General features: G+C 34.3%; 1 protein-coding gene across 5 annotated transcripts in view; it reads right to left on the bottom strand.

Annotated features, from left to right (window-relative positions):
• CD96 (CD96 molecule) overlaps positions 1 to 27,664 on the bottom strand; it is a 151,777-nt gene that overhangs the window by 73,664 nt on the left and 50,449 nt on the right. For all 5 annotated transcript variants that reach the window (XM_074301150.1, XM_074301148.1, XM_074301153.1 and 2 more), the window contains exons 5-6: positions 24,428 to 24,617; positions 15,181 to 15,236 (exon numbers count right to left, since the gene is read on the bottom strand). In XM_074301150.1, the coding sequence (XP_074157251.1) occupies positions 15,181 to 15,236; positions 24,428 to 24,617 (246 nt within the window). The remainder of the gene's footprint in view (positions 1 to 15,180; positions 15,237 to 24,427; positions 24,618 to 27,664) is intronic.

The following is a 27,664-nucleotide window of genomic DNA, read 5'->3' as shown; positions in this document are numbered from 1 at the left end:
TAATTCCAGATTGCTCTCCAGAATGGTTGGATTCTTTCACAACTCCACCAACAATGCATCAGTGTCCCAGTTTTCCCACAGCCCTTCCAACAGTCATCATTATTTGTTCCTGTCATCTTAGCCAATCTGACAGGTGTGTAGTGGTATCTCAGAGTTGTCTTAATTTGCATTTCTCTGATCAATAGTGATTTGGAACACTTTCATATGAGTGGAAATAGTTTTAATTTCATCATCTGAAAATTGTTCATATCCTTTGACCATTTATCAATTGGAGAATGGCTTGATTTCTTATAAATTAAAGTCAATTCTCTGTATATTTTGGAGATGAGGCCTTTATCAGAACCTTTAATTGTAAAAATGTTTTCCCAATTTGTTACTTCCCTTCTAATCTTGTTTGCATTAGTTTTGTTTGTGCAGAAACTTTTTAATTTGGTGTAATCAAAATGTTCTATTTTGTGATCAATAATGGTCTCTAGTTCTCCCTTGGACACAAACTCCATCCTCATCCACAAGTCCAAGAGGTTAAACTATCCCTTGTTCCTCCAATTTATTTATGATTTCATTCTTTATGCCTAAATCTTGGACCCATTTTGATCTTACCTTAGTATGTGGTGTTAAATGTGGGTCCATGCCTAGTTTCTGCCATACTAATTTCCAGTTTTCCCAGCAGTTTTTGTCAAATAATGAATTCTTATCCCCAAAGTTGGGATCTTTGGGTTTGTCAAACACTAGATTGCTATTTTTATTCACTATCTTGCCCTGTGAACCTAACCTATTCCACTGATCAATTAGTCTATTTCTTAGCCAATACCAAATGGTTTTGGTGACTGCTGCTTTATAATATAGCTTTAGATCAGGTATAGCTAGACCACCTTCATTTAATTTTTTTTTCATTACTTCCCTTGAAAATCTCGACATTTTGTTGTTCCATATGAATTCTGTTGTTATTTTTTCTAGGTCATTAAAATAGTTTCTTGGGAATCTGATTGGTATAGCACTAAATAAATAGATTAGTTTGGGGAGTATTGTCATCTTAAGTATATTTGCTCGGCCTATCCAAGAGCATTCAATATCTTTCCAATTATTTAAATCTGACTTTATTTTTGTGGCAAGTGTTTCATAATTTTGCTCATATAATTCCTGACTTTCCTTTGGTATATATATTCCCAAATATTTTATACTATCGACAGTTATTTTGAATGGAACTTCTCTTTGTATCTCTTGCTGTTGGATTGTGTTGGTAATGTATAAAAATGCTGAGGATTTATGTGGATTTATTTTGTATCCTACCACTTTGCTAAAATTCTGAATTATTTCTAATAGCTTTTTAGCAGAGTCTTTGGGGTTCTCTAAGTATACCATTATGTCATCAGCAAAGAGTGATAGTTTGATTTCCTAATTTCCTACTCTAATTCCTTGAATCTCTTTCTCGGCTCTTATTGCCGAGGCTAGCATTTTTAGTACTATATTGAATAGTAATGGTGATAGTGGGCAACCTTGTTTCACCCCTGATCTTACAGGGAAAGGTTCCAGTTTATCATCATTACATATAATGTTTACTGACGGTTTTAAATATATGCTCCTGATTATTTTAAGGAATAGTCCATTTATTCCTATACTCTCAAGCGTTTTTAGTAGGAATGGATGTTGGATTTTACCAAATGCTTTTTCTGCATCTATTGAAATGATCATATGGTTTTTATTAATTTGATTATTAATATGGTCAATTATACTAATATTAAACCAGCCCTGCATTCCTGGTATAAATCCCACTTGATCATAGTGTATTATCCTAGGGATGATTTTCTGAAGTCTTTTTGCTAATATCTTATTTAAGATTTTAGCATCAGAAGCTCAAATATCTTGTAAACACTTATTCAGTATAGATATTCCATTTTTGATCCAACTCAGACTCTACTGTGTTTGGTCTCTAAGAGCAAGATTTTTCAAACAATAAGAGTATGTATGTCACCATGCTTCTTTTGCATATTGGGCATCAAACTCTATAAATATAAGGCATTGGAAGATGCAGGCATTTCAGATCATGGGGAAAATCTGAGATTTACTTCATTAGAGGGGACCATGGATCTTTTAATAAAGTACCATTGGCTCTGATTTCTGCTTCAGTCTCTTTTATTGTAGTTTTATTGTAGTATTGTAGTATTGTAGTTTTAATCTCCACAACTATTGAATCCCTAGCACCTAATATGATGCTGGCAATATAGTAGGCATTTAATAAATACTTAATGATAGAAATGAATTGATTGATGTAGTATAACTACTTTGTTTCAAAAATGAGGAAAGTGAGCCTCAGAGAAACTAATAGGTACCTTCCCCAAAATCTTAGTAAGTGTGAAGACAGGACTGAAAACCAGGTTACCCAGTCTCTATAGCATGTCTATCTTTCTTCTGTTTGTTTGTTTTTGATGATTATTTGCTTATCTATTTAAATTTTAAGATACAGTTATTTATTTATATTTCCATGGCTATTTCTCTGTCTTTACTTGAGATTCAGACTGCTGAGGTTTGGCATAATTGGGATCCATCCCTCAATATTGGAAAATAAAGATGGAAAAGGTTGTATAGATAGAATGAGATTAGATTATGGATCTTGAAAATCTTATAACTGAGATACCATTACACATTTGTCAGATTGGCTAAAATGACAGGGAAAGATAATGTGGAATGTTGGAGTGGATGTGAGAAAACTGGGGTACTGATACATTGTTGGTGAAATTGTGAATACATCCAGCCATTCTGGAGAGCAATTTGGAACTATTCTGGGGTTAAGTGATTTGCCCAGGGTCACACAGTTAGGAAGTCTTAGATGTCTGAGACCAGATTTGAACTCGGGTCCTCCTGAATTCAAGGCTGGTGCTCTATCCACTATGCTACCTAGCTGCCCCCAGTATAATCAAAATTATCTATTTTTTAATCAATAATGATCTCTCATTCTTCTTTGGCCATATATTCCTTCCTCTTCCACAGATCTGAAAGGTAAACTATCCTATGCTCTTCTAATTTGTTTATAATATCATTCTTTATGTCTATAAAGAATGGAATCCATTTCCACTTTATGTTGGCATGTGGTGTTAGATATGGTAGAAACTATGCCTAGTTTCTGACATACTAGTTTCCAATTTTCCCAGCAGTTTTTGTGAAATAGTGAATTCTTATCTCAAAAGCTGGGTTGTTTGGGTTTGTCAAATATTAGATTGCTATAGTCATTGATTATTTTGTTCTGTGAACCTAATCTATTCCACTGATCAACTTCTCCATTTCTTAGCCAGCATCAAATGGTTTTGATGACCGCTGCTTTATAATAGACATTTAGATCTGATACAGCTAAGCCACCTTCATTTGCTTTTCTCTTCATTAGGTCCCATGACCTAATGTTCTTCTTTACCTTTTGTTCTTCTAGATGAATTTTATTATTTTTCTAGGTCAGTAAAGTAGTTTCTTGAGAATTTGATTGGTATAGCACTAAATAAATAGATTAGTTTAGGTGGTATTGCCATCTTTATTATATTCATTTGACCTATCTAAGAGCACTTGATACTTTTCCAATTGCTTATATCTGACTTTATTTGTGTGGAAAGTCTTTTGTAGTTTTTCTCATATAGTTCCTGACCCTCCTTTGGTTGATAGATTCCCAGATATTTTATCCTTTCAACACTTATTTTGAATGGAATTTCACTTTGTATCTTGTAAAGGGCTAGAACTGAGCAGATGCGCTTAACCAGGATAACCTAACACTTAAGGCTAATTACCATTTGGACAGTTCTCTATTAACATATGCTTGGAAGATGACCTTACTCACCTCTGTGCTGGCTGGATCTGTGAGTATGGACAAATAAGAGGAAGAAAGATCAGAGGATAAAGTAGGACAAGCAGGATCATTCCTTGGTGGTGGAGAGAGAAAGGAGGTGTGGATATTCCTATGTCTAATCCCCTGATGGCAACCCCAAAATACCAAGAATAAAGACTTTTGCTTATCCTGACTTCGGCTGATTCTAAGATATCCAGGTACTAATGCGGTCACTACAGTATCTCTTGCTGTTGGATTTTGTTAGTGATGTATAAGAATGCTAATAATTTATGTGGATTTGTTTGGTAACTTTAGTTTTTTAGTTGATTCTCTAGGGTTCTCTAAATATATCATCATATCATCTGTAAAGTGATAATTTGGTTTCATCTTTAACTACTCTAATTCCTTTAATCACTTTTTCTTCTCTTATTGCCAAAGCTATCATTTCTAATACAATATTGAATAGCAATGGTGATAGTGCACAACCTTGTTTCACCCCTGATCTTATTGGGAATGGTTCCAGTTCATACCCATTACATATGATGCTTGCTGATAGTTTTAAATAGATGCTACTGACTGTTTAAAGGAAAATTTCACTTATTCCTATACTCTCTAGTGTATGTAATAGGAATGGGTGTAGGATTTTATCAAATGTTTTTTTTGACATCTGTTGAGATAATCATATAATTTTTTGTTAATTTAGTTATTGATATGGTCAATTATGCTAATAGGTTTCCTAATATTGAACCAGCCCTGCATTCCTGGTATAAATCCTACTTGGTCATGGTGTATTATCTTGGGGATGATTTTCTATAATCTCTTTGGCAATATTTTTTTAAGATTTTTGCATCAATATTCATTAGGGAGACAGGTATATAATTTTCTTTCTCTGTTTTTGTCCTACCTGCTTTAGTTATTAGTACCATATCAGTGTCATAAAAGGAATTTGGTAGGAGTCCTTCACTCATATTTTTTTTTCAAATAGTTTATATTGTATTGGAGTTAATTGTTCGTTAAATGTTTGGTAGAATTCACATGTAAATCCACCTGATCCTGGGCATTTTTTTTCTTAGGGAGGTGATTAGTAGCTTGTTCTACTTCTTTTTCTAAAATGGGATTATTTAAGTAACATATTTCCTCTTCTGTTAATCTGGGCAGTCTATATTTCTGTAGATATTCCTCCATTTCATTTATGTTGTCAAATTTATTGGCATAAAGTTGGACAAAGTAACTTCTAATTTTTGCTCTAATTTCCTCTTTATTGGTGGAAAGTTCTCCCTTTTCTTTTTTGAGACTAACAATTTGATTTTCCTCTTTCCTTTTTCTATTCAAATTAACTAAAGGTTTATCTATTTTATTGGTTTTTTCATAAAAACAACTCTTAGTTGTATTTATTAATTCAATAGATTTTTTTACTTTCAATTCTATTGATCTCTCCTTTTATTTTTAGAATTTCACATTTGGTATTTGATTTGAGGTTTTAATTTGTTCTTTTTCTAGCTTTTTTAGTTGCAAGCCCAATTTATTGATCTTCTTTTTCTCTATTTTATTTAAGTAAGCATCTAGAGATAAAATTTCCCCTTATTACCACTTTGTCTGTATCCCACAGATTTTAGTATGTTGTTTCATTATTGTCATTCTCTTGGATGAAATTATTGATTGTGTCTATGATTTGCTGTTTCACCCATTCATTCTTTTAGGATAAGCTTATTTAGTTTCCAATGACTTTTTGGTCTATTTTCCTCTGGCCTTTTATTGAATGTAATTTTTATTGCATTGTGATCTGAAAAAATGCATTTACTATTTCTCCTTTTCTGCATTTGATTTTAAGGTCTTTGTTTCCTAATATATGGTCAATTTTTGTATAGGTTGCATGAATTGCCAAGAAAAAAATGTGCTCTTTTCTGTCTCCATTCAATTTTCTCCAAAGAACTGTCATATCTAGCTTTTCTAATATTCTCTTTTCCTCTTTAACTTCTTTCTTATTTATTTTGTGGTTCGATTTATCTAGTTCTGAGAGAACAAGGTTAAGATCTCTCACTATTATAGTTTTGCTGTCTATTTCTTCTTGCAACTCTCTTAATTTCTCCTTTAGGAATTTAGATGCTATACCACTTGGTGCATATGTGTTTACTATTGATATTGCTTCATTATCTATGTTAACTTTTAGCAAGATATAGTTTCTTCTCTTATCTCTTTTAATTAGGTCAATTTTTGCTTTTGCTTGATCTGAGATCAGGATGACTATTTTTTTTTTTTTAACTTAATCGGAAGCATAATAGATTCTGCTCCAGAATCTATTTACCTTTTACCTTTACTCTGTATGTATTATTCTGCTTTAAATGTGTTTCTTGTAAACAACATATTATAGGATTCTGGCTTTTAATCTAGTCTGCTATTCATTTACGCTTTATGGAAGAGTTCACCCCATTCACATTTACAGTTAAAACTATTAATTCTGTATTTCCTGCCCCTAACCCCAAATTACATATTTCTCTTTCCTTTCCCCCTTTTCCTCCTCCCCAGTATTTTACTTATGACCATTACTTGCCTCAAACAATCTTTCCCTTTTAGAGACCCTCTCCCTTCTTATACCTTTCACCAACTATTTCTGTTTTCCCTTCTACTTAGCCTACCCTTTCCCCTCCTACTTTTCTATAGGGTGAGAGAAGTTTGTTGGTGAAACCAAATATATCTAATATTCTTTCTTTGAGCCAAATCTGATGAGAGTAAGATTTACACAATATTCATCACTCTTCCTTCTTTGCCTCAATTAATAGGTTTTCTTTATCTCTTCCTGAGCTATAATTTCCCTCATTTTACCTCCACTTTTCCCTTTTTTTCTGGTATAATATGCTTTCAACTTCTCTTTTCTTTTTTGTGTTGCAACAGTAAAATCAGTTTATACAAGTACTTTCTATGTATAACCAGAATAGAAATACAGTTCTCAATTTTTTTAAGCTTCTCTTGAGTTCTATATTTGTAGGTCATTTTTTTAAGCTCTGGTCTTTTCCTCAAAAATAAATGGAATTCACCAGTTTCATTGAATGTCCATATTCTTCCCCTGAAAGAAAATGTTCAGTTTAACAGGGTAATTTATTCTTGGCTGCCTTCCAAATTCCTTCACCTCTCAGAATATCAGATTCCAGGCCTTTCAATATTTTAAAGTGGAAGTTGCTAGATGCTGAATAATCCTTATTGTGGCTCCTAGGTATTTGAATTGTTTCTCTCTAGTTGCTTGCAATATTTTTTCCTTGGTCTGATAGTTCTGAAATTTAGCCACAATATTCCTTGGAGTGATTTTGGTGTCCCTTTCAGGAGGTGTTTGGTGAATTCTTTCCATGGTTATTTTATCTTTTGATTATATGACAACCAAGCAGTTCTTTGATGATTTCCTGAAAAATAGTGTCTAGGCTCTTTATTTCATCATGAAACCAAGTCCAAAAATCCTTAGTTGTCTCTCTTAGATCTATTTTCCAGGTCAGTTGTTTTCCCAATTAGGTATTTTTCTTTTTTTTTTTTTTTCCTGTTTTTTCATTTTTTTATTTTTTATTTTCCATGACTGATTTTTGTTGTCTCATTGAGTCATTCATTTCCATTTGTTCAGTTCTGAATTTCAATGAATTATTTTCTTCTTTTACTTTTCTTTGTATTTGTCCAATTAAATTTTTAAATGAGTTGTTTTGTTCTATGGCATTTTTTTTTCTATTTCACAAATTCTGTTTTTAAGGAGTTATTTTCTTTTTCCATTTCACAAATTCTGTTTTTTAAAGAGATATTTCTTTTTCTGTTACAAAAATTCTGTTTTTCTGGGTGTTTTTTTTCCATTTTAATAAATCTATCTTTTAATGAGTTATATGTCTTTTCAAACCCTCTCACAAAGTTTTCATTTCCTTTCCCCATTTTCTAATTGTCCTTTACGATACTTTTTAACTTCTTCTAGAAGAGCCTTGTGTGTTAGGGACCAGGTTATATCAGCTTTTGGGGCTTCATCTGGAGATGATCTAATTTTAGTCTCCTCAGGGATTGAAATCTGTTCTTTTTCACCATAAAAACTGTCTATGGTTAGAGTTCTCTTCACTTTTTTTACTCAAAAAAATTAAGGTCTGCTTTTAGGGGAGGAGAGGTTTTCCAGACTTCCTCTACAAGCTGCCATGGTTGCACTAGGTGAGTGCTGACTCACTTCCAGTGTTGGGTGGGCATGGTCAGGTCCCCTAACATTCTGCCATTTGGGATTCACTATTTACCTTTTGTTTTTGTGTTGGATGTTTTCTAACTTCTGTGAGAATCTAGTGGTTTGCAACCAGGGCAGAGTGGCCAACATTGCTGTATATTCTTGTAGATTCCTCCCTATAGATTCTCTGCCCAGCAGAGTCTGCACCACCCTGCAGAGTCTGTACCATCCAGGGACACTGTGCTGTCTGGGCTGGCATCTGTATTCAGCCTGCTTGCTCTTGGCTGCCTCTCTCACATTTCTAATTGAAATTGACCTTTTCTAGCAATCTTTGAAATTATCTTCTGCTGGTAATTTGTCACACTCCCAATATTTGTGGATTCTGCCTGTCCATAGCTAACTCAGAGGCTGCATTTACTAATTAGTCTGAGGGTTGTAGGAGAAGGTGAGAAAGAAACATTTGTCTTCTCCACCATCTTAGCTCTGCTGATTGGTCAAATTTCATATCACTATCAGTGAAACACTGAAACTGCAAGTTCTAAGGACGCATACATTCATCTTGTAGGAAATGTTTGTCATTATTAATCTGAAGTTTGCCTATATATTAGACATATTTTTGCCATTAAAATAATTTTTTAAAATTTTGGTTTTTTCAATTCAGTGACTATTAAATTGTAGATATACAATTTTCATCTTAATTTTTCATTTGAAACTGTTTCCTTCCCAATATGCTTTCTTCTATGATCATTTCCATTTGAATTCTTGATCTATAGGTCTTTTTTAAAAAAATCATCTCTTCTAAACAGTTTTCTCCCTGTAAATTACCTTATTTTGGTAAAATATGTGGCCATATTTTCTCCTTTGTAATTTTGCCTGAAGCATGTTCTATACAGTTACATGAGGGAGAGAGAATTCAGGCATAACTTTGTTTCTCCATTCATTTTCCCACTGAGATAAGGTGAGTTTTGATTCATTTTCTTTTATATTCTTTTTCATGGTTGAGGGAAAAGGAGGAGTTTGCTTCCTACTAAATTCCATTTTGATTCTCTCCCCTCCCCATCTATTTTAAATGCCTTTCTATAAAAGAAAATTAAAATATTCTTCTGGGAGAAAACAGAGACCATAAGAACCTGGAAGGGGAGGGGGAAATTTTTCTTAATACTTTATTGTGTGACCTTTTCTTCTCCTCCCTTCTACTAGATTGTAAGAGCTCAAGAGACTTTGAGCTGGGAAGGACCATAAAGGATAATGGTCTAACGCTGTCCTTTCATAGATCAAGAGCTGATATTTAAAGAGATTCAATGGTTTCCTCATGGTCACATAGGTAATAAAAAGCAGAGACGGGATTCAAATACATATTTTCTGATTCCTAATCTTGTATACTTTACAAAACCATGCTTTCTCTCTCAGTAACCATCTTTATGGCAGAAACACTGTTAATTTTTTTTTTTTTTGATCCTCACTCAGTACCTAGCACAATGCTTTATAGAAAGAAGACAATACAAATTTTAAATATTGAATAATTGATTTGTCACTTCTATATATATTATATCTACATTGTATATTGTCATATGACATTACATTGCATTACATCATGCCATGTCACATCACATCATATCATGCCTTATATCATATGTTATATCACTATATTTGCCTAAGATTCAAATGGCTTCCCTGTTTTATTTTCTTAAGAGTTAAATAGATGGATTGGCAAAACTTATCCAACAATAACTGAAGGACAAGAAAACATAGGAATTTTTTTCTGGACTGTGCCTTCCCAAAACTAATAGACTGCAATGGGGTGCATTTGTTGTTGGTTCTGGTGGTGCTATGGAAATGATGGCACCTAACTTGCACTCAGGGAGCATAATGGATAGAGTTCTGGGCCTGGAGTTAGGAAGACTCATCTTCTTGAATTAAAATCTTACCTCAGACACTTATTATCTGGGTGACCTTGGGCAAGTCACTTAACCCTGTTTGCTTCAATTGTCTCAAATATGAGCTGGAGAAGGAAATGGCAAACTAGTATCTTTATCAAGAAGATAAAATAGGATCATAAAGAATAGGAAAAAACTAAAAAAGATTTAAAACTTGCTCCAGATACATATTAAAGCTTAGCCTGCTCTCATTACTTCAGCCTAGAGGTAAGTTTAGAAGGCAGAGAGAGATAAGACTTGAAAATGGCATATTGTTGTTGTTCAGTCATGTACTATTCTTCATAACCCTATTTGGAGTTTTCTTGGCAAAGATACTGGAACTGTTTGCCACTTCCTTCTCTAGCTCATTTTTTATAAGTGAGGAAACTGAGGCAAACAAGATTAAGTGACTTGGCCAAGTATAAGTATGTGAGGTAAGCTTTGAAATCAGGTCTTCTAATTTGAGGCATTGTGCTCTAACCATTGAATTATCAAAAAGCCTAGCAACCTCTAAGGGTACTATTGAAGAGAATGCTTGAGAACATAGCTATCAGTCATCATAACTTGGATATCATAGGATTATAGTGTGATCTCAGAGGTCATCTAGTTTAGCTACATTATTTACATATGAGGAAACCGAGGGCCAGTCAAGGACTCTGCACTGTTTAAGGTCATCCAGATAGTAAGCATCAGAGGCAAGGTTTGAACTTTTCAAGCTTGTGTTCTTTGCCTTGCATTATGCTCCAGATAGGAGGGGGAGGAAGACAGGTAAGATGATATAGGTAGTGTCATCCAAAGGTATAATCACTAGAAACTAAATAAGAAAAAGCTATGAAAATAATGGGAAGTCTTATAGGGAAAATAGTACAATTAGCAACAAATAGGACTACAAGATATATGTCAATTTGTGTAACTGCCTATTGCTTGTCATCAACTTTGGACTCTAACATTCTTTTTTTTTATTTAGAATTTTTTTTCCACAGTATATATGCATGAGTAATTTTTTAAATAATATTATCCCTTGTATTCATTTTTCCAAATTATCCCCCCCCTCCCTCTACTCCCTCCCCCCAATGACAGGCAATCCCATACATTTTACATGTGTTACAATAAAACCTAGATACAATATATGTGTGTAAATACCATTTTCTTGTTGCACATTAAGTATTAGATTCCGAAGGTATAAGTAACTTGGGTAGATAGACAGTAGTGCTAACAATTTACATTCACTTCCCAAGTGTTCCTTCTCTGGGTGTAGTTATTTCTGTCCATCATTGATCAACTGGAAGTGAGTTGGATCTTCTTTATGTTGAAGATATCCACTTCCATCAGAATACATCTTCATACACCATTGAAGTGTACAGCGATCTTCTGGTTCTATTCATTTCACTCAGCATCAGTTGATGTAAGTCTCTCCAAGCCTCTCTGTATTCCTCCTGCTGGTCATTTTTTACAGAGCAATAATATTCCATAACCTTCATATACCATAATTTACCCAACCATTCTCCAATTGATGGACATCCATTCAACTTCCAGTTTCTAGCTACTACAAAAAGAGCTGCCACAAACATTTTGGCACATACAGGTCCCTTTCTGCTCTTTAGTATTTCTTTGGGATATAAGCCCAATAGCAGCAATGCTGGGTCAAAGGGTATGCACAGTTTGATAACTTTTGGGCATAGTTCCAAATTGCTCTCCAGAATGGCTGGATTCTTTCATAACTCCACCAACAATGTATTAGTGTCCCAGTTTTTCCACATCCCCTCCAACATTCATCATTATTTGTTCCTGTCATCTTAGCCAATCTGACAGATGTGTAGTGGTATCTCAGAGTTATCTTAATTTGCATTTCTCTGATCAGTAGTGATTTGGAACACTCATATGAGTGGATATAGTTTCAATTTCATCATCTGAGAATTGTCTGTTCATATCCTTTGGCCATTTATTAATTGGAGAATGGTTTGATTTCTTATAAATTAGGGTCAGTTCTCTATATATTTTGGAAATGAGACCTTTGTCAGAACCTTTAACTTTAAAAATATTTTCCCAATTTGTTACTTCCCTTCTAAGGGAAGTTTGTACAGAAACTTTTTAGTTTGATGTAATCAAAATCTTCTATTTTGTGATCAATAATGATCTCTAGTTCTCCTCTGGTCATAAATTCCTTCCTCCTCTACAGGTTTGAGAGGTAGACTATTTTCTGTTTCTCTAATCTATTTATTATCTCATTCTTTATGCCTAAATCATGGACCCATTTTGATCTTATCTTGGTATATGGTGTTAAGTGTGGATCCATATCTAATTTCTGCCATACTAATTTCCAGTTTTCCCAACAGTTTTTTCCAAATAATGAATTTTTATCTCTAATGTTGGTATCTTTGGGTTTGTCAAAGATTAGATTGCTATAGATGTACCCTTTTTTGTCCTTTGTATCTAATCTGTTCCACTGATCTACCGGTCTATTTCCAAGCCAATACCAAATGGTTTTGGTGACTGCTGCTATATAATATAGCTTTAGATCAGGTACACTTAGACCACCTTCCTCTGACTTTTTTTTCATTAGTTCCCTTGCAGTTCTCGACCTTTTATTCTTCCATATGAATTTTGTTGTTATTTTTTCTAGGTCATTAAAATAGTTTCTTAGGAGGCTGATTGGTATTGCAGTAAATAAATAGATTAGTTTGGGGAGTATTGTCATCTTTATTATATTCGCTCGGCCTATCCAAGGGCACTGAATGTCTTTCCAATTATTTAAATCTGACTTTATTTTTGTGGCAAGTGTTTCGTAATTTTTCTCATATAATTCCTGACTATTCTTTGGTAGATGGATTCCCAAATACTTTATACTCTCAACATTTGTTTGGAATGGAATTTCTCTTTGGATCTCTTGCTGTTGCATTTTGTTGGTGATATATAAAAATGCTGAGGATTTATGTGGATTTATTTTGTATCCTGGCACTTTGCTAAAATTCTGAATTATTTCTAATAGCTTTTTAGCAGAGTCTTTGGGGTTCTCTAAGTATACCATCATATCATCTGCAAAGAGTGAAAGTTTGATTTCCTCATTTCCTACTCTCATTCCTTGAATCTCTTTCTCGGCTCTTATTGCCGAGGCTAGCATTTCATTCTTGCAGGTTCATTATGAAATGCAAAATGTGTTCCTCAAAAGATATTTGATCAAAGCAAAATTTTACCAATTGATCCAAGTGTATTTTAAATACATTAGCGGTTTTTAGTATTTCAAGTAATCCTACCATTAATTACTATCTAAAGCAATGAATCATTTCATTATTGTACAAGTTATCTCCTAGTTGACTGATTTCACAAATTCAGAATTTCATTCCTGTGTCGTTTTGTTTTTTAAAAGGGCAGAACATTGAATATATGTCATGAGTCACTCAAGACCTGACCTTCTTCTAAAGAGTAGGCAGGTTTTTTCCTGCTTGGATTATTTAGGGCTGTCTAGTTTGAAATAGATGAGAACCTAAAATTATAGAATTTTATTTTCATTCTAATTTGCTTATATAAAACATACACCATTGATATTAAGTGTACATTAACAACTCTCTTGGTCCATATTGATTTCACTCATGAAGAGAATTCTTGTTGGTGTAGAAACCCCTCATATTAAGGAGTTTCACAATTTTATTTTCATAATATTTATCTTTCTTTTTTCCCCCAAAAATATTATTTTTTGAATGTGTTGGCTTTTTAAGAGGGGGAGAAAAGTGACTGGAAGAAATTATGGTTATATAAAATATGACTTCAACAAAAATTTATTAGAATGATAATATCATTGCTTAATTATTACTTTTATCATTGGTGTAAAGAATGACAGATTTTGGGCTCATCCCATAAAATATTCACATATACATATATCAATAAATATTATGAATATATAGACATATATGTAAATATTGTCAATGAAGATTGGCAACTCATCTATAAATTATAATGTCTATCTGAGGCATTGAGTGGTTAAGAGTGGCCTGTAGTCACAAAACCATTACATTTCATAGGTTAAATTTAAGACCAGATCTTCCTGATTTCACATTCAGAATTCTGTCAAGTTTAACACTTTCATTTCACAGATGGGGAAGCTGAGGTCCAGAAAGCTTTAAGAAATCATAGAGGAGCTGGGTTGCACAGTGGATAGAGCACCAGTTCTGAAGTCAGGAGGACCTGAGTTCAAATCTCACTTCAGACACTTTCCAGCTGTGTGACCCTGGCCAAGTCACTTAACTCCAATTGCTTCAAACAAACAAACAAAAAACCCAGTGAATTTCCCCAGTGTATCATATATCATATTGCCTTAAAAATTATCTAGGGACAAGTCTTCTCCCCATCATCCATTTGCTTTTATATAGGAAGAACATGAACATCAAAGGTGTGAAAGACTTGCTCAAAACTGTCTTATAAGTAGTAGAAGAACTTTTAATTTCAAATCTTTTGGTCTTTGCATTACACTATCATGCTTCTTGAGACATACTGAATTACTAAAACAAAAACTAAAAACAATACGAAAAAACCCTATAATCCCTTTTATTTTTCAAATGATATAATCAAAAGAGTAAGAAGATACTTCTTGCATCCTACAAATCACAAATTGAAAACTAATGGGAAGAAGTGGAACCAAGATGGTTGAGTAAAGGCAAGAACCTGTCTAACCTCTCTCCCAAAACATCCAAATTCCTTTAAATAATGACTTTAAACAAATTTTAGAGCATCCAAACATCCAAAAAGACAAAGTAGAACATTTTTCATCTGAAGACAATTTAGAAGCTCAACAGCAAAAGTCTGTGACAATGGGATAGGAGTCCAACATGCAGTCCAAGTGTAGACCACACCAGTGCACTCCACCCCCACTCCTGACCCCAATACTCATTCCACACCCCACACGCCAAGCCTCAGCCTTAGTCCTAGTCCATCTTGAGCCTTAGCATCAGCATCAGGGACCTCTGAATCAGCAGCAGTACTGGAGGCTTCTGGACTTCTCAGCCCAGAGACACCAGGAACGACTTGGAAGGTCAGCAGAGAGGATCTGTGGCAACATAGTCCCTGCCCCAGGCCCAGCCTGGTGTCAGCAAAGCTTTGAAAACAACATCTGCAGGGGTCTGGATCACCTCTTACAATGACTACACAATCATTCTCTTTAAGTCTTTCTCAGTAATTAATTGATAATTGATAATTCACTCAAATATTTTATGAAAATGCTCTTGATGAACATAAATCTTGGCCTGTTGGGGTGGTTAAGGTTTTCTAAAAGCTGTTAGGTTACTTACCTCTTCCAAGGTATCAGTGGAGCTGTTCTGCATATTCATAGAGATTTCTGGTTTAGCTTGAAAAAAATATAAATATGGTTAGTTGTGCTGAAGATCATTTTATAAGTGTGTAAAGGCCAGATTGTGTGTGTGTGTGTGTGTGTGTGTGTGTGTGTGTGTGTGTGTGTGTGTGGTGTATGTGTGAGAGAAAATATACCTCCATCTCTTATCCTTCTATGATATAATCAAAAGAGTAGGACAGTACTTCTTGCACCCCTACAGATCACAGATTGAAAAATAATGGGAAGGAGTGGAGCCAATGTGTTCTCTTCATTTCCCTGATTCAGGCTTCTTTTATTTCCCTTTTCGCAAAAAGATGGTATTTTAATTTTCCTCCTTTCTCATGATCTTTCCCTTTTGTCCCACATATGCTAACTTTGACTTCTAGATCCATTACATCTTCTATCTTTATTTGCCATATTCTCCTGCCTTTTCCTGTTACATACCAGTTCTATAGTAGTCATAATGTCCAGTTTGATAAAAATAAATGGAATATAGATTCACTGAGAGCCGAACTATATGATTTTTCAGTGTTATATCTCAATGATCCAGCATACTAAATTTATAAATATTTTAAAATTTAATTTAATTGCTGCCTTCACTTAAATTCTCATCACATTCAATTTACATACATCTCACGCATCTTCTCTCCCTCCTATAGAATTGTTCTTCAATCATCTCACTACTATACCTCTCTAGTGTGGTCAGTGCAAATGCCATTTTGTTGAAAGTGAATTCCCTTTTATACTATACTTATCCATTGCTTCTTTTACTTTTTGATAAATTCACCCCCTAACCTGCTGCTTTGTTCCACAGTGACCACAATGTCTAAAACCAAATTAGGAAACATGGTTTGACAAAAGATATTTATTTGGTTAAGTCTCATTAAAAATGTATTTCATTTTATATACTGGAAAATCTAGAACTTAACTTTTCTGTTCTCTACTAAAGTCTTCCTCCATTGCCTTGTCATGGGGTAATAAATGCAAGGTCTTTCACTACATCTAGGGCCATCTGCAATCATCCTGATCTATGTCTTGCCATTGGACCTAGATGGTTCCAGAAGAGAAAGTTAGATTGGTAATTTTACATAGCTGACCTTCACTTAAATCTGATTCACTACCCCTAAGTCTAAACCCAGCGTGGACTCTGTAAACTGAACTGGAAAGAAGGGAAGGAGTTTTCTTCCCTCTATTTTTTTTTTCCTTTCAATTTATTTTATTTTTAAGTTATGGAGTAAAATAAGCATTTATATAACATAGCATAATAAAAAGATGATTATGCATGAAATTACAAGTCTATTATATAAAAGTTGCTATTTCTTTTAAATATATAATAAAATTATGTAAACTTCTTTTTTCCTTTTTTCCCCCCTACCATTAGACACAAATAAATGAAAATATGTAAAATTATTCTATATATGCTTCTATTTATCAGTCTTTCTCTGGATGCAGATAATGTTTTTATATATATAGTTTTATAGTTAATTTGGGTATTTATAATAATCAAAATGGCTTATTTGCTCAAAGTTTTTCTTTAAAAATTATTTCTATTAATGTTTACAATATTCTGTTGGTTCTGCTTGTTTTGCTTCTCATTATTTCATGAAAGTTCTTCCATGTTTTTCTAAAATCATAGAGTTAATCCTTTCTTATAGCACAGTGGAATTCGATCATAATCATATCACAATTTAAACAAAAAAAGAAATCTCTAAGAAATGGGCCTGAAGCTTTTGTTTCTCCTCTATGGAGTTTGTCCTCAGTTTCAGATTCCAGAGGCTAGACCCTTATACAACTTTATAGAAAACCTTGGAATCAGGATTCCAGGTGGGGTAGTATAGCCAGCTCAGCATGGAGGTCCTAAGAAATCAGGGTGCCTAGGATTCAAGAACAAGGGAGGTTTTGGACTTGGAACTGCAACTTTGTTGTTTGGGAATAATGTTAAATTATGGATCTAATCCCCCTTCCTTTCCTAGAAACTGAAGAGATACAAGGGGTGAATGTGATTAGGCCTCCTTTGCATTCTGCATATAAGATTGTATATTTGTGATAATATTTTTGGAAGAAAATATTCCTTTTTTTTGAACCAGCTTTTTATTTTCAAAACATATATATAGTTTTTAATATTCACCATTGCAAACCTTGTGTTCCAATTTTTTTCTCCCTCCCTTTCTCTTACCCCCCTCCCCTAGGCAGCAAGAAATTCTAAATATTGTATTAAATACATGTTTAACATGTGTTAAAAATAAATAAAATGTGTTTATACATATTCCCACAACTATTGTGCTACACAAGAAAAATCAGATCAAAAAAGGGAAAAAATATAAAGAAAACAAAATACAAGCAAACAGCAACAAAAAGGTGAAAATACTGTGTTGTGATCCATACTCAGTCCCCACAGTCCTCTCTCTCTCTGGGTGTAGATGGTTCTCTCCATCACAAGACCATTAGAATTGGTCTGATTCACCTCCCTGTTGAAATGAGCCATGTCCATCAGAATTGATCATCATACAGTTATTGTTGTTGAAGTATATAATGATCTCCTGGTCCTGCTCATTTCACTTAGCATCAGTTCATGTAAGTCTCTCCAGTCCTCTCTGAAAGTCTCCTGTTGATCATTTGTTAAAGAACAATAATATTCCATAACATTCATATACCATAACTTATTCTCCAACTGATAGGCATCCACTCAGTTTCCAGTTTCTTGCCACTACAAAAAGGTTGTTACATATGTTTTTTGCTTAGAGATCAGTTTTTCTTAATGCTTAACTCAGGACCTAGATTATGCTGAGCAGAAACCCAGTCAGAACTGAAAATTGCTACAAGGAACATAAAGTGTTTTTTACCCATTATATATATCTTGAGCAACTCATGTGTTTTATCTGAAAACAACTTGTGTTAGCCAATTTACTATTCTTGTTACTTTGCTTTAATCCTATAAATATGAGACCTATATACTCTGAGAACAGTGGGTCACCATTTTTCATGTCTCTGCTCTTCTGGATGACCTTCCTTCTAAATTATTTCAGTTTAGAATCTTTTGTTCTCAGTTAACAGTGGCAAAACAGACAATAGAAGCTTTGACAATTGCAGGAAAAGGAAGAGAAGGGAGAAGGGAACATGGATTCTAAATAGTAACGGTGGTGGGAAGGAAAGAGATTTTTCTGAGATCTCAAAACTGAAAAGATGAATCTTGAGCTGGAGCACTAGTTTCATGATACAAATAATCATGTAATTCTAAATCTAGAAGAGATAAAGATAACCAAGTTCAGGAGTCAACATTTTGCATGTCAAAAGCATCTCCTGCATTCTGGCACCTAAGTGGTCTTTCCCTCCTAGCCTATTGTTTTTCCCAGAGTCCCTTTTGGCAGAGGTTGCCTAGTCTAGTCATGTATCACTTATCTCCAGACTATATTCCATTTTTTCTCTATCATGACCTTTCTCCTTATATCTTTTGTCTTCTTTCAGCTTCTATTTATCTTTTGCCATTACAATAGAAGTTCTTTGTATTTACAGAATGTCATTCTATTTATATTTATGCTCACAGCCTAGTACAGTGCCTGGCACATAGCAAGTGCTCAATAAATATTAGTCGAATTGACTGGTACATTTTTGGACACCTGCTCAGAATAATGTTTTTAAGTGCATGAAGCAAAACATCTAAGTTTATAAAGAAAACCAACATACTATTGTAAAAAGAAGAAATTCACAGATCAAAAGCTTTATTCCTGATGTCATTCAACATTTAGTTTTAAAGATGAGACCACTAACTTAACTATGGTTCTTATTGGCTCTTAGAGACAGATTCCATTCCCAACCCAATTTCTAATTAGGCTTTCAATTCAGCTTGTAAGTTCAGTCAGAAAGTGAACTCTAAGGATCCAAGAACATAGTTTACATTAATGTTTGAAAGATAAATTCTGTATAAAATGTATAAATATATGCATTCATAACATAATATGCATATATATACATATATGAATGTACACACATATGCCATATACATTATACATATACATGCCCATACATTTGTGCATGTACATATAGACATACACATATAGATATATGTGTGTTTATATATATATAAAATTATATATACATATATATATATATATACATATACATATATATATATATGTGTGTGTATATATATGTGTGTATGTGCATATATATATGTATATTATGCTGACTCAAGGATCCATTGTTCCTGGTTATGCTATTAGTCAATCAGTGTTGGGGAAGGCATCATGCAATCTGCAGGTTTGTATTTCCTGGCAATTGTTATGGAGCCAAGTCACCCCTTATATGTTTGTTTGTATCTGGAAGTTGTCATATACTCCTGCTTTGGAAAGAAATTGAGGTTCAAAGCCTCACCCTCTTTTGATGACGTAGAACAATTTAAATTGTTTTTATCTCATTACAAAAGTTATCAATAAATGTTAAACCCACCTTGGAGCCATTAATGATATCCAATGACCAACCCATCAATGTGTTGCTACCTTGACATACTCTAATACACTCCATTTAATTCTCTTTGTTCTCTGCTTTGACCTATCAGGATAAAGGTCCAAACAAAAAATTTCCTTTCAGCATAAAATACACATGTATATATAAACCAACACACATGTGTTCATGTATGTATATGTGCGTGCACACACATATACCCAATGAACATGTGCACGTAGGGAGCAGCTATCTATTGAGTTCAAATCTAGTCTCAGACACTAGCTGTGTGATGATCCTGGACAAATCACTAAATTTCTGTTTTTCTTAGTTTAATTAGCTGTAAAATGGATATAATAAAAACACCTACCTCTCAATAATACTGTAAAGATCAAATGAAATAATAATTGTAAAAGCACTTAGCATGGTGTCTGGCATGTATGTATATGTGTATATATATATATATATATATATATATATATATATATATATATATATATATATATATATATATATATATATGGGTATATTCTTTACTCTTAGAATGTACTCCTGGTCCAAACCAAGCATTTTGAAAATATGAACCAAGGAGGCTTTGGTGAGAGAATCTGAACATGTAATCATCACTACAATAGGCAAAAACAATAACATTAACAAAAAATACAAATAATAGAAAAGCAAACCTCAAAACATCTTTGAAAACAATAAAAGACCACAGAATACAAAATACTAAAATTTAGTTAATTGAAAGAAGTTCTATAGGATCTGTCCTACAGAAAAGCAGATGTTCCTAGGGCAAATGACAGAGAAGATTTCATTTAAACTTTCTATAAGCAAATAGCTATGTGATTTTGTTTGGTATGGACCCAATTTTGGTTCTTATAGTTAATGATGAGAATTAGGAATCTAGTTCTGGTACAGATTAGTTTTCACTAAATAAGAAAGGATTAGGTTGGCTTGAAATCCTCTCACCTTTAGAAGTATGGGGGATTGGCTTAATTTTAGACCTTATGGAGGAGTCTAACTTCATTATAACTTGGAAGTCTCAAGGAGTATAGCTCAATTTACAGGAAAAGTTCTTAAATGTTTTTGTATCATGGATCCCATTTGGTCCTCTGGTGAAACTTATGGATCCGTTCTTGGGTCTTTGAATGTATAAAAATGTATTTAGGATTAAAAAAGGAAATGAATTATATTGAAATAAAAACTAGCAAAATACAGATTTGAAATATAAATTCCTAAAAATCCTTATCTCTATAATACATGTCTGTATTTATCTCCATAGTTATCTGTGTCTTTATTTATCATAAGTTCCCAGACTCCAGGTTAAGAACTCTTGTTTAATCTATGTGACAACTTTCAAGTTTATTCCAGAGTGAATAAAAAAAAAAACTAGCCCTGGAAACATCAAAATTCCAAGGATTATTTCTTGGATGAGATATGACTCAGGACAAGATAAGAGATAACAGAATTCTTTCAGTCGTGAGAGTCAGGACATTTTAAAAAATGAAGTAGATACTGTCTGTTGCCATATGGATATATTTTACATAGTCAAGTATTAATTTGCCTGAGTGCAGCTAATATAGAGATTAATACTAGTATTTAGTTCAAAGAGATATGTGAGAGGGGCCTATCCCTGAATATGCTTTTAGCAAAAAATGTTGCCTGAATCGAAGGACCAAAGGCCTATAAATGAGACCATTGTACAAAGCTAAAAGGAATCAGGTTCATCAGTGATGTAGACTGTTCCTGGGCTAAGGCTGACTTAATTTTGAACTTAAGGACTAGACCTGTGATAGACAGCTAACTCCCTTTCAAAGTCCGAGAGGCTATATTCTTGAATCAAGATTCACGATGTGCAGTGATGTCAAAGAAATTGTTGCAAAAGGACTGATAGACCTCTTTGTCTCTCACTTCTAAGTTGAAGATCACAATCTCAGGAGGCTGTATTGTTGAAATCAGCCAAAGCTTGGTAAGAGACAAGATAAGGCATGAGTAAAGACTAGAGTTTTAGAGATAGTATGAATGGACAGGAGGAAATTTTCAGAATTATTTTAATGCATTAGGTCACTTTGTACAAGGAATCAAGGTTTCCTCTAGATCAGTCCAGCTGGAGAGAATTGGACTGTCCCTCTAATCTTTAGTGAATCACTAGAGTATAGATTAAGAACTGGAAAAAGCTCAGAATTAATTTAGTCTACATGCCTCCCTTTATAAAAGAAGGCACTGAATTGAAATAATTTGCCCAATGATTTAGGTTTTTATTTTTTTAAGGTTAATGAAGGACAGAGACAAAAAAAGAACCTTGATCTTTTATCTCTAAGCATATAAGTCAACTAATGAATAAACATTTATTAAAAACCAACTATGTACGAAAAGCCACCTAGGTGTCTCAGTAGATGGAGGGCTAGGTATAGAGTCAAGAAAACCTGAGTTCAAATGTGGTCTCAGACACTAGCTCTGTGTCCCTAATAAAGGAATATAATCTCTTTTGACTTAGTCTTCTCATCTGTAAAATAGGCTGGAGAAAGAAATGGCAAACTATTCCAGGATCTTGGTCAAAAAAATCCCATAAACACTATTGGCATAATATAGTCTATGGGTCATGAAAAATTGGTCATGACAGAATGATTGACAACAACATGTGCCAGGCACTGTATTAAATACTGAGGATACAAAAAAAAGGTTAGAAAAGACAGGACCTATCTTCAAGGAGCTTGAAATCTAATGGGGAGACAACAAAGCAAACAAATATATATAAAGCAAGTTCTATATAGGATAAATAGGAAATAATTAACAGAGGGAAGGTCCCAGAATTAGAAAGGGTTGGGGAAGGCTTCTTGTAGAAGATAAGATTTTAATTAGGACTTGAAAGGAAGACAAGGAAATCAGTAGTTGAAGCACATGAGGGAGAACATTTAAAGGATAGGAGACAGGCAGAGAAAATTTCTGGAACCAAGATATGAAGTATCTTATACACAGAACAGCCAAGACAATGGTGCAAAAATTCAGAGAACATTGTATTAGGGTAAAACTTCATTTCAGGAGTCTGTTATACTTTTGAAATGCTATCAATTCTGGATACATTTTTTTTTGCTTAAAAAACACAACACAACACTCTGGTGCCTCAGAGGTCTGACACATCCCACTATTCTTAAATCAATGATTTGAAATAAAGTGAGGAAGAAAAAAAAGTGTGTGTGTGTGTGTGTGTGTGTGTGTGTGTGTGTGTGTGTGTGTGTGTTTATTTTATGGGAATATACAATTTTTATTTTTATTTTGTTCTTATCTAAGGTAAATGGTAGTATGAGGGGCATCAGAGAAAAAAAAGTATTCTGGAGCAGTCTAAAGTTTTCACATTTTTGAAAGTGCAGCAGTCAAAAGGAAGACATATAACAAGAGGATCAGAGATGAAAGGATAGAGAAGAAAGTGATGAGGGACAAAATCAGAACCACTAATATCAGCATCAGTACAAGCAGGATGATGTCAAGATCCTATAAATTTCTTGCCTGGGACAAAGTCCTAGCTTTCACATTCTAGTTACTGCTCTGAACAAAGGTTAAATAATTTTAGATATAACTATAACTCACCTTACCAACTCCCCTTCTAAAACTGTAATTATTTTTCCTTCTTTGTCGTTCAGTTGTTTTTCAGTCATTCTGATTCTTCATGACCCCATATGAGGTTTTCTTGGCAAAGTTACTGGAATGCTTTGCTATTTTCTCCAGTTCATTTTAGAGATGAAGAAACTGAGGTGAACAAAGTAAAGTGATCTGCCTAAGATCACATAGCTAAAAAAATGTCTAAGATCAGATTTGAACTCAGGAAGTTAAGTCTTCCTGACTCCAAGCCAATCACTCTATCCACTGTACCACCTTGGGAATGTATAATAAGAAATGACTAAGATTCTAAATAAAGGTTTTGGCCAGCTCTGATACACATAGGATCAAAAAAAAAAACAGCATCTCTCTAGTATTTCCTTTATAGACTCAGATTTTAATTTCTTTCTCAATATTTTAAAATTATATTTCATATTATTATTTCACTTTTCCCTCTAATCTTTGTCTTCCAACATTCACATTTAAAAATCCAATTCTTGTTAACATAGGCATGGAGAGAAATCAAAACTAAGGACTTCTGTTTATTTAAATTTTCTTTGCATCACTGAGTAACATGGTCAAACAAAATTTCCTCCTTGTCTTCTGAAATTGTTTTTGCTGAATTTTTGCATTGTAAGTCAGGCTACAATGAATGGTTAGAGTTGAATTACAATACTCCTAAGACTCAAGAGATGATAAAATGGGAATCTTGACAGGTCATTTTCCTAGAAGAGCTTGGGGATTTATTCATTTTAGCATATCTGGAATTGGTCCTGCAAAGACTACTAGAAGCTGGGGATAAAGGGAGGTACATCACTTGTCTTTCTACTGCTATGCCTTACCACTCTGGCAAGTAATACCATATGATCAGGTTTTTAGCAATTACAATAAAAGTGATTTCCAGTACTATTGGGGGAGGGGATTGAGTTAAAATGAGCCATTAGTGATCAGGTGGCTAACAAGTTAACATTACAGCTTTTTGTTTTATTTATTTTGTTCACTGAGTTTCTTTTTATTATTGTTGTTATAGAGAATATGAGAAAAAAAGTTTTTGATAGGATTACTCAGGACCAGTTCATGCTCTCCACAATGCAAGGTAAAGTTAAATGCAGGAGATCCCCTGGAAAATACCAGTGTGATTGAAAAAAGCATCAGAAAATTCTTACCAAAAACTTTAATTCTGGTGGTATTCTTCAGGATTTTGCCAGATTGCATTATAACATGGCAGGAAAATTTTCTGTCATCATCAAAGATCTCAACTGATGGCAAATAGAGTCCATGGTCTTTAAATAGGATGCTTCTGTTCTTTAGAAAGGTGCTGTTTTGGATAAGAGTTTCTTGCTTTCCATTTTTCTCCTGTTGAAAAACATAATTAGATTTGATTTTCAGTTATCATATCAATCAATAACCAAACATTGATTGAGATGATATTAGTAAGCTAGACTGCTAGGGATATAAATACAAAAATGTAGCCATCTTTGCCTTCCATGAGTATTTATCAAATCAAGGGAGTTCATCTAAGTTCATAAATAGTGCTTGTGTGATTGTTATATTAGTTGGCAGATAGGCAGAGCTCCCAATCACTTATATTCTTTTCTCTTTACCTTTTGGTAGTCTCTGCTACTTCTCCTTTTACAATGACTTTCCCAAGTTACTCTCTCTGCTTCTCTCCCTCAAAGGGTGACTTTCCTCTCAAATTTAGCTCAGAAAAATAGCAGAACCCTGTCTCTATTACTGTTTAGTTAATCATAGCAATCACTATTTCATGACTCTCTACTCTGAATCCCCACCCAAAGATCTCTATATGGCAAAATGTTATTGTTTTACATCTCTCTCTCTCTCTCTACCTGGGCTCCCCAATTGCTATTACATTAGAACAATAATAATATATAGATAGATTGGCAGCATTTAACACAATTGCTACTTGGGGAGAAAAAGAAAACATTTAAGCATAGAAGAGTAAACAAATTTTTAAGACTCAGGAGGCAGCATGTCTTTCCATGGAGAGGCATGGAAACTCAAAAACATAATCTCATATCACTGGGAAGCAAAGGAAAAAGGGGGAGGAGTCTTAGGGGAAAGATATGTAAGCCAAAGAGAATTTATCAGAAAAAAAAAAAAGATTAGCCTAGATACATCTAGTGCACAATATACCCTCACAGACTCAGTCCTAAAATCTGGCAATAATTAATTAATGGGAACTTCCCTCCATGGATTTCTCTATCTAAGCTCCCTACAGCACCCTCTCTGGTGCTGGGCTTTTCTCTTTTACTCCTAGAGTGCCTTAGAATGGAAAGATCTAATTTGTTAAAGTCAAGCCCCAATAGTCCTAAGATTAAGAGGTAAAAATTACCAAGTTGTTGATGAAGAGATCTTGAGAAATTTCTGGCTGAAAATAGCCGGCATCTATCTCAAGCTTCTTGTTACATAATTATATGGTCATTTAGTCAATTATTATTTAATAAGCACCTACTCTGTGACAGGCACTGTGCTAAGTCATGGAAATACAAAAACAGGTTAAAGATGGTCTCTGCTTTCAAGGAGCTCACAGTTTAATGGGAGAGACCTTATAGGATATAAAAATACACACATAGCATATTTATCTGTCTGTCTGTCTGTCTCTATCTATCTACAATATGCTATATACAGAATAAGTTTGATATAATCAACATAGGGAAGGCGTTAGAATTGAGGGGGCCTTAAGAAAGACTTCCAATGGAAGGTAGGATTTTAGCTGGGATTTGAAGGAAACTAGGGAACCAAGAGGTCATGAGGAGGAGGGAGAAAGTTTCAGTAATAGTGAAGAGTCAGTGAAATATTCAGACTTGGGGGATGGAGTGTCATGCAAAGAACAGCAGGAAGGCCAATGCCACTGAGCTACAGGATATGCAAAGGTGGAACAAGATGTAAAAAAGACTGGAAAGATAGGAGGACTGGAACTGTTATGAAGAACTTTAAGTGGAAAAGAGAACATTTTTATTTGATCCCTAAGGTGATAGGTAGGGAGCCACTTGAGTTCTTTGAGAAGGAGTTTTAAGAAGACCACTTTGGCAGCTGAGTGGAGTCTGAAATGAGGAAATACTTGTGGCAAGGAGACCAAACAACAGTATTACAGCAACTAAGATAATGAGAGCCTTCACCAGAGTAGTGGCAGCATCAGGAGAGATAAGAAAATATGCAAAAGATTTTATGAAGATAAAACTAACAGGCTTTAGGAACAGGTTGAATATGAGATTGAGAGAAAGTGAGCAGTAAAGGAAGACCTCTAGTTTGTGAGCCTGGATACCTGGGAGGATAGTGTGACCTCAATCGTAATATGGAGATTGGGAAGAGGGAAATTTTTTGGGGGGAGAAGATAGAGTACAGTTTCTGTCATGCTGACTTTAAGATTTTGACAGTATAAACTTTTCAAGATGTCCTAAGGAGTTGGAGATGTCAATCTTGAGGTCAAGAGAGAGGTTCTGGTTAGGCAAATAGATTTGAGAATCATTGACATATAGATGATTTAATTTATGGGAGGTGATAAAACCACCAGGTGATATAAAGCAAATATATATAAAGAATTTTGGGAAGGGAGATTACACCTAGAGGAGTAAGATAAAGTAGTCTTTGTGCAGAATATGGAATATGGCACCTTGAAGGAAACAAGAAATTTAGCAAGGCAGAGATACTACCTGATTAATCCCACACCAAAGTCCCTACACTCTAGCTTTCATCCTCTGCTTCCTAAAAGACAAAGAATAGGAAATTCATCCAAAAAGATATAATCAGATAGATAGTTTTTGCCTCGGTTTGCCTAGAACCAGGGTCTTAATACTGCTTCTCAGATATCCCTACTTAGTGCAGCCTTTCATATCCCTGACTGCTTTCCAGTTCCCCTCTATGTGCTGTTTTTTTTTTTTTTTCATGAGAATGTAAAGTCTTTGAAAACAGATATTCTTCTTTACTTGTATTTGTTTCCTTAGTCCTTAGGACAATGTATGTCATAGAATAAGTACTTAATAAATACACTATCTCTCTTCTGTTCTGTCTGTCACTGTCTTTCTGTCTGACTCTGTCTTCTTTCTGTCTCTGACTCTCTGGGTTTCTCTGTGTCTCTTTTTTTCCCTTTCTGGTCTCCTCTCTCTCTCTCTCTGTCTCTCTCTGTGTCTCAGTCTCTTCTCTCTCTCTCTCTCTCTCTCTCTCTCTCTCTCTCTCTCTCTCTCTCTCTCTCTCTCTCTTTCTCTCTCTCTCTCTCTGTCTCTCTGTGTGTCTCAGTCTCTTCTCTCTCTCTCTCTCTCTCTCTCTCTCTCTCTCTCTCTCTCTCTCTCTCTCTCTCTCTCTCTCTCTCTCTCTCTCTTATTTTCTCTCCTTTGTCTCTCTCCCTGTGTACCACACTATAATTCCTCATGGTTGGTAGAGAA

Source organism: Sminthopsis crassicaudata, chromosome 3 (assembly GCF_048593235.1).
Source record: "Sminthopsis crassicaudata isolate SCR6 chromosome 3, ASM4859323v1, whole genome shotgun sequence".
NCBI lineage: Eukaryota > Metazoa > Chordata > Mammalia > Dasyuromorphia > Dasyuridae > Sminthopsis > Sminthopsis crassicaudata.
Note: the sequence above shows the minus strand (reverse complement) of the source record. Positions and strands in the feature narration are given on the sequence as shown.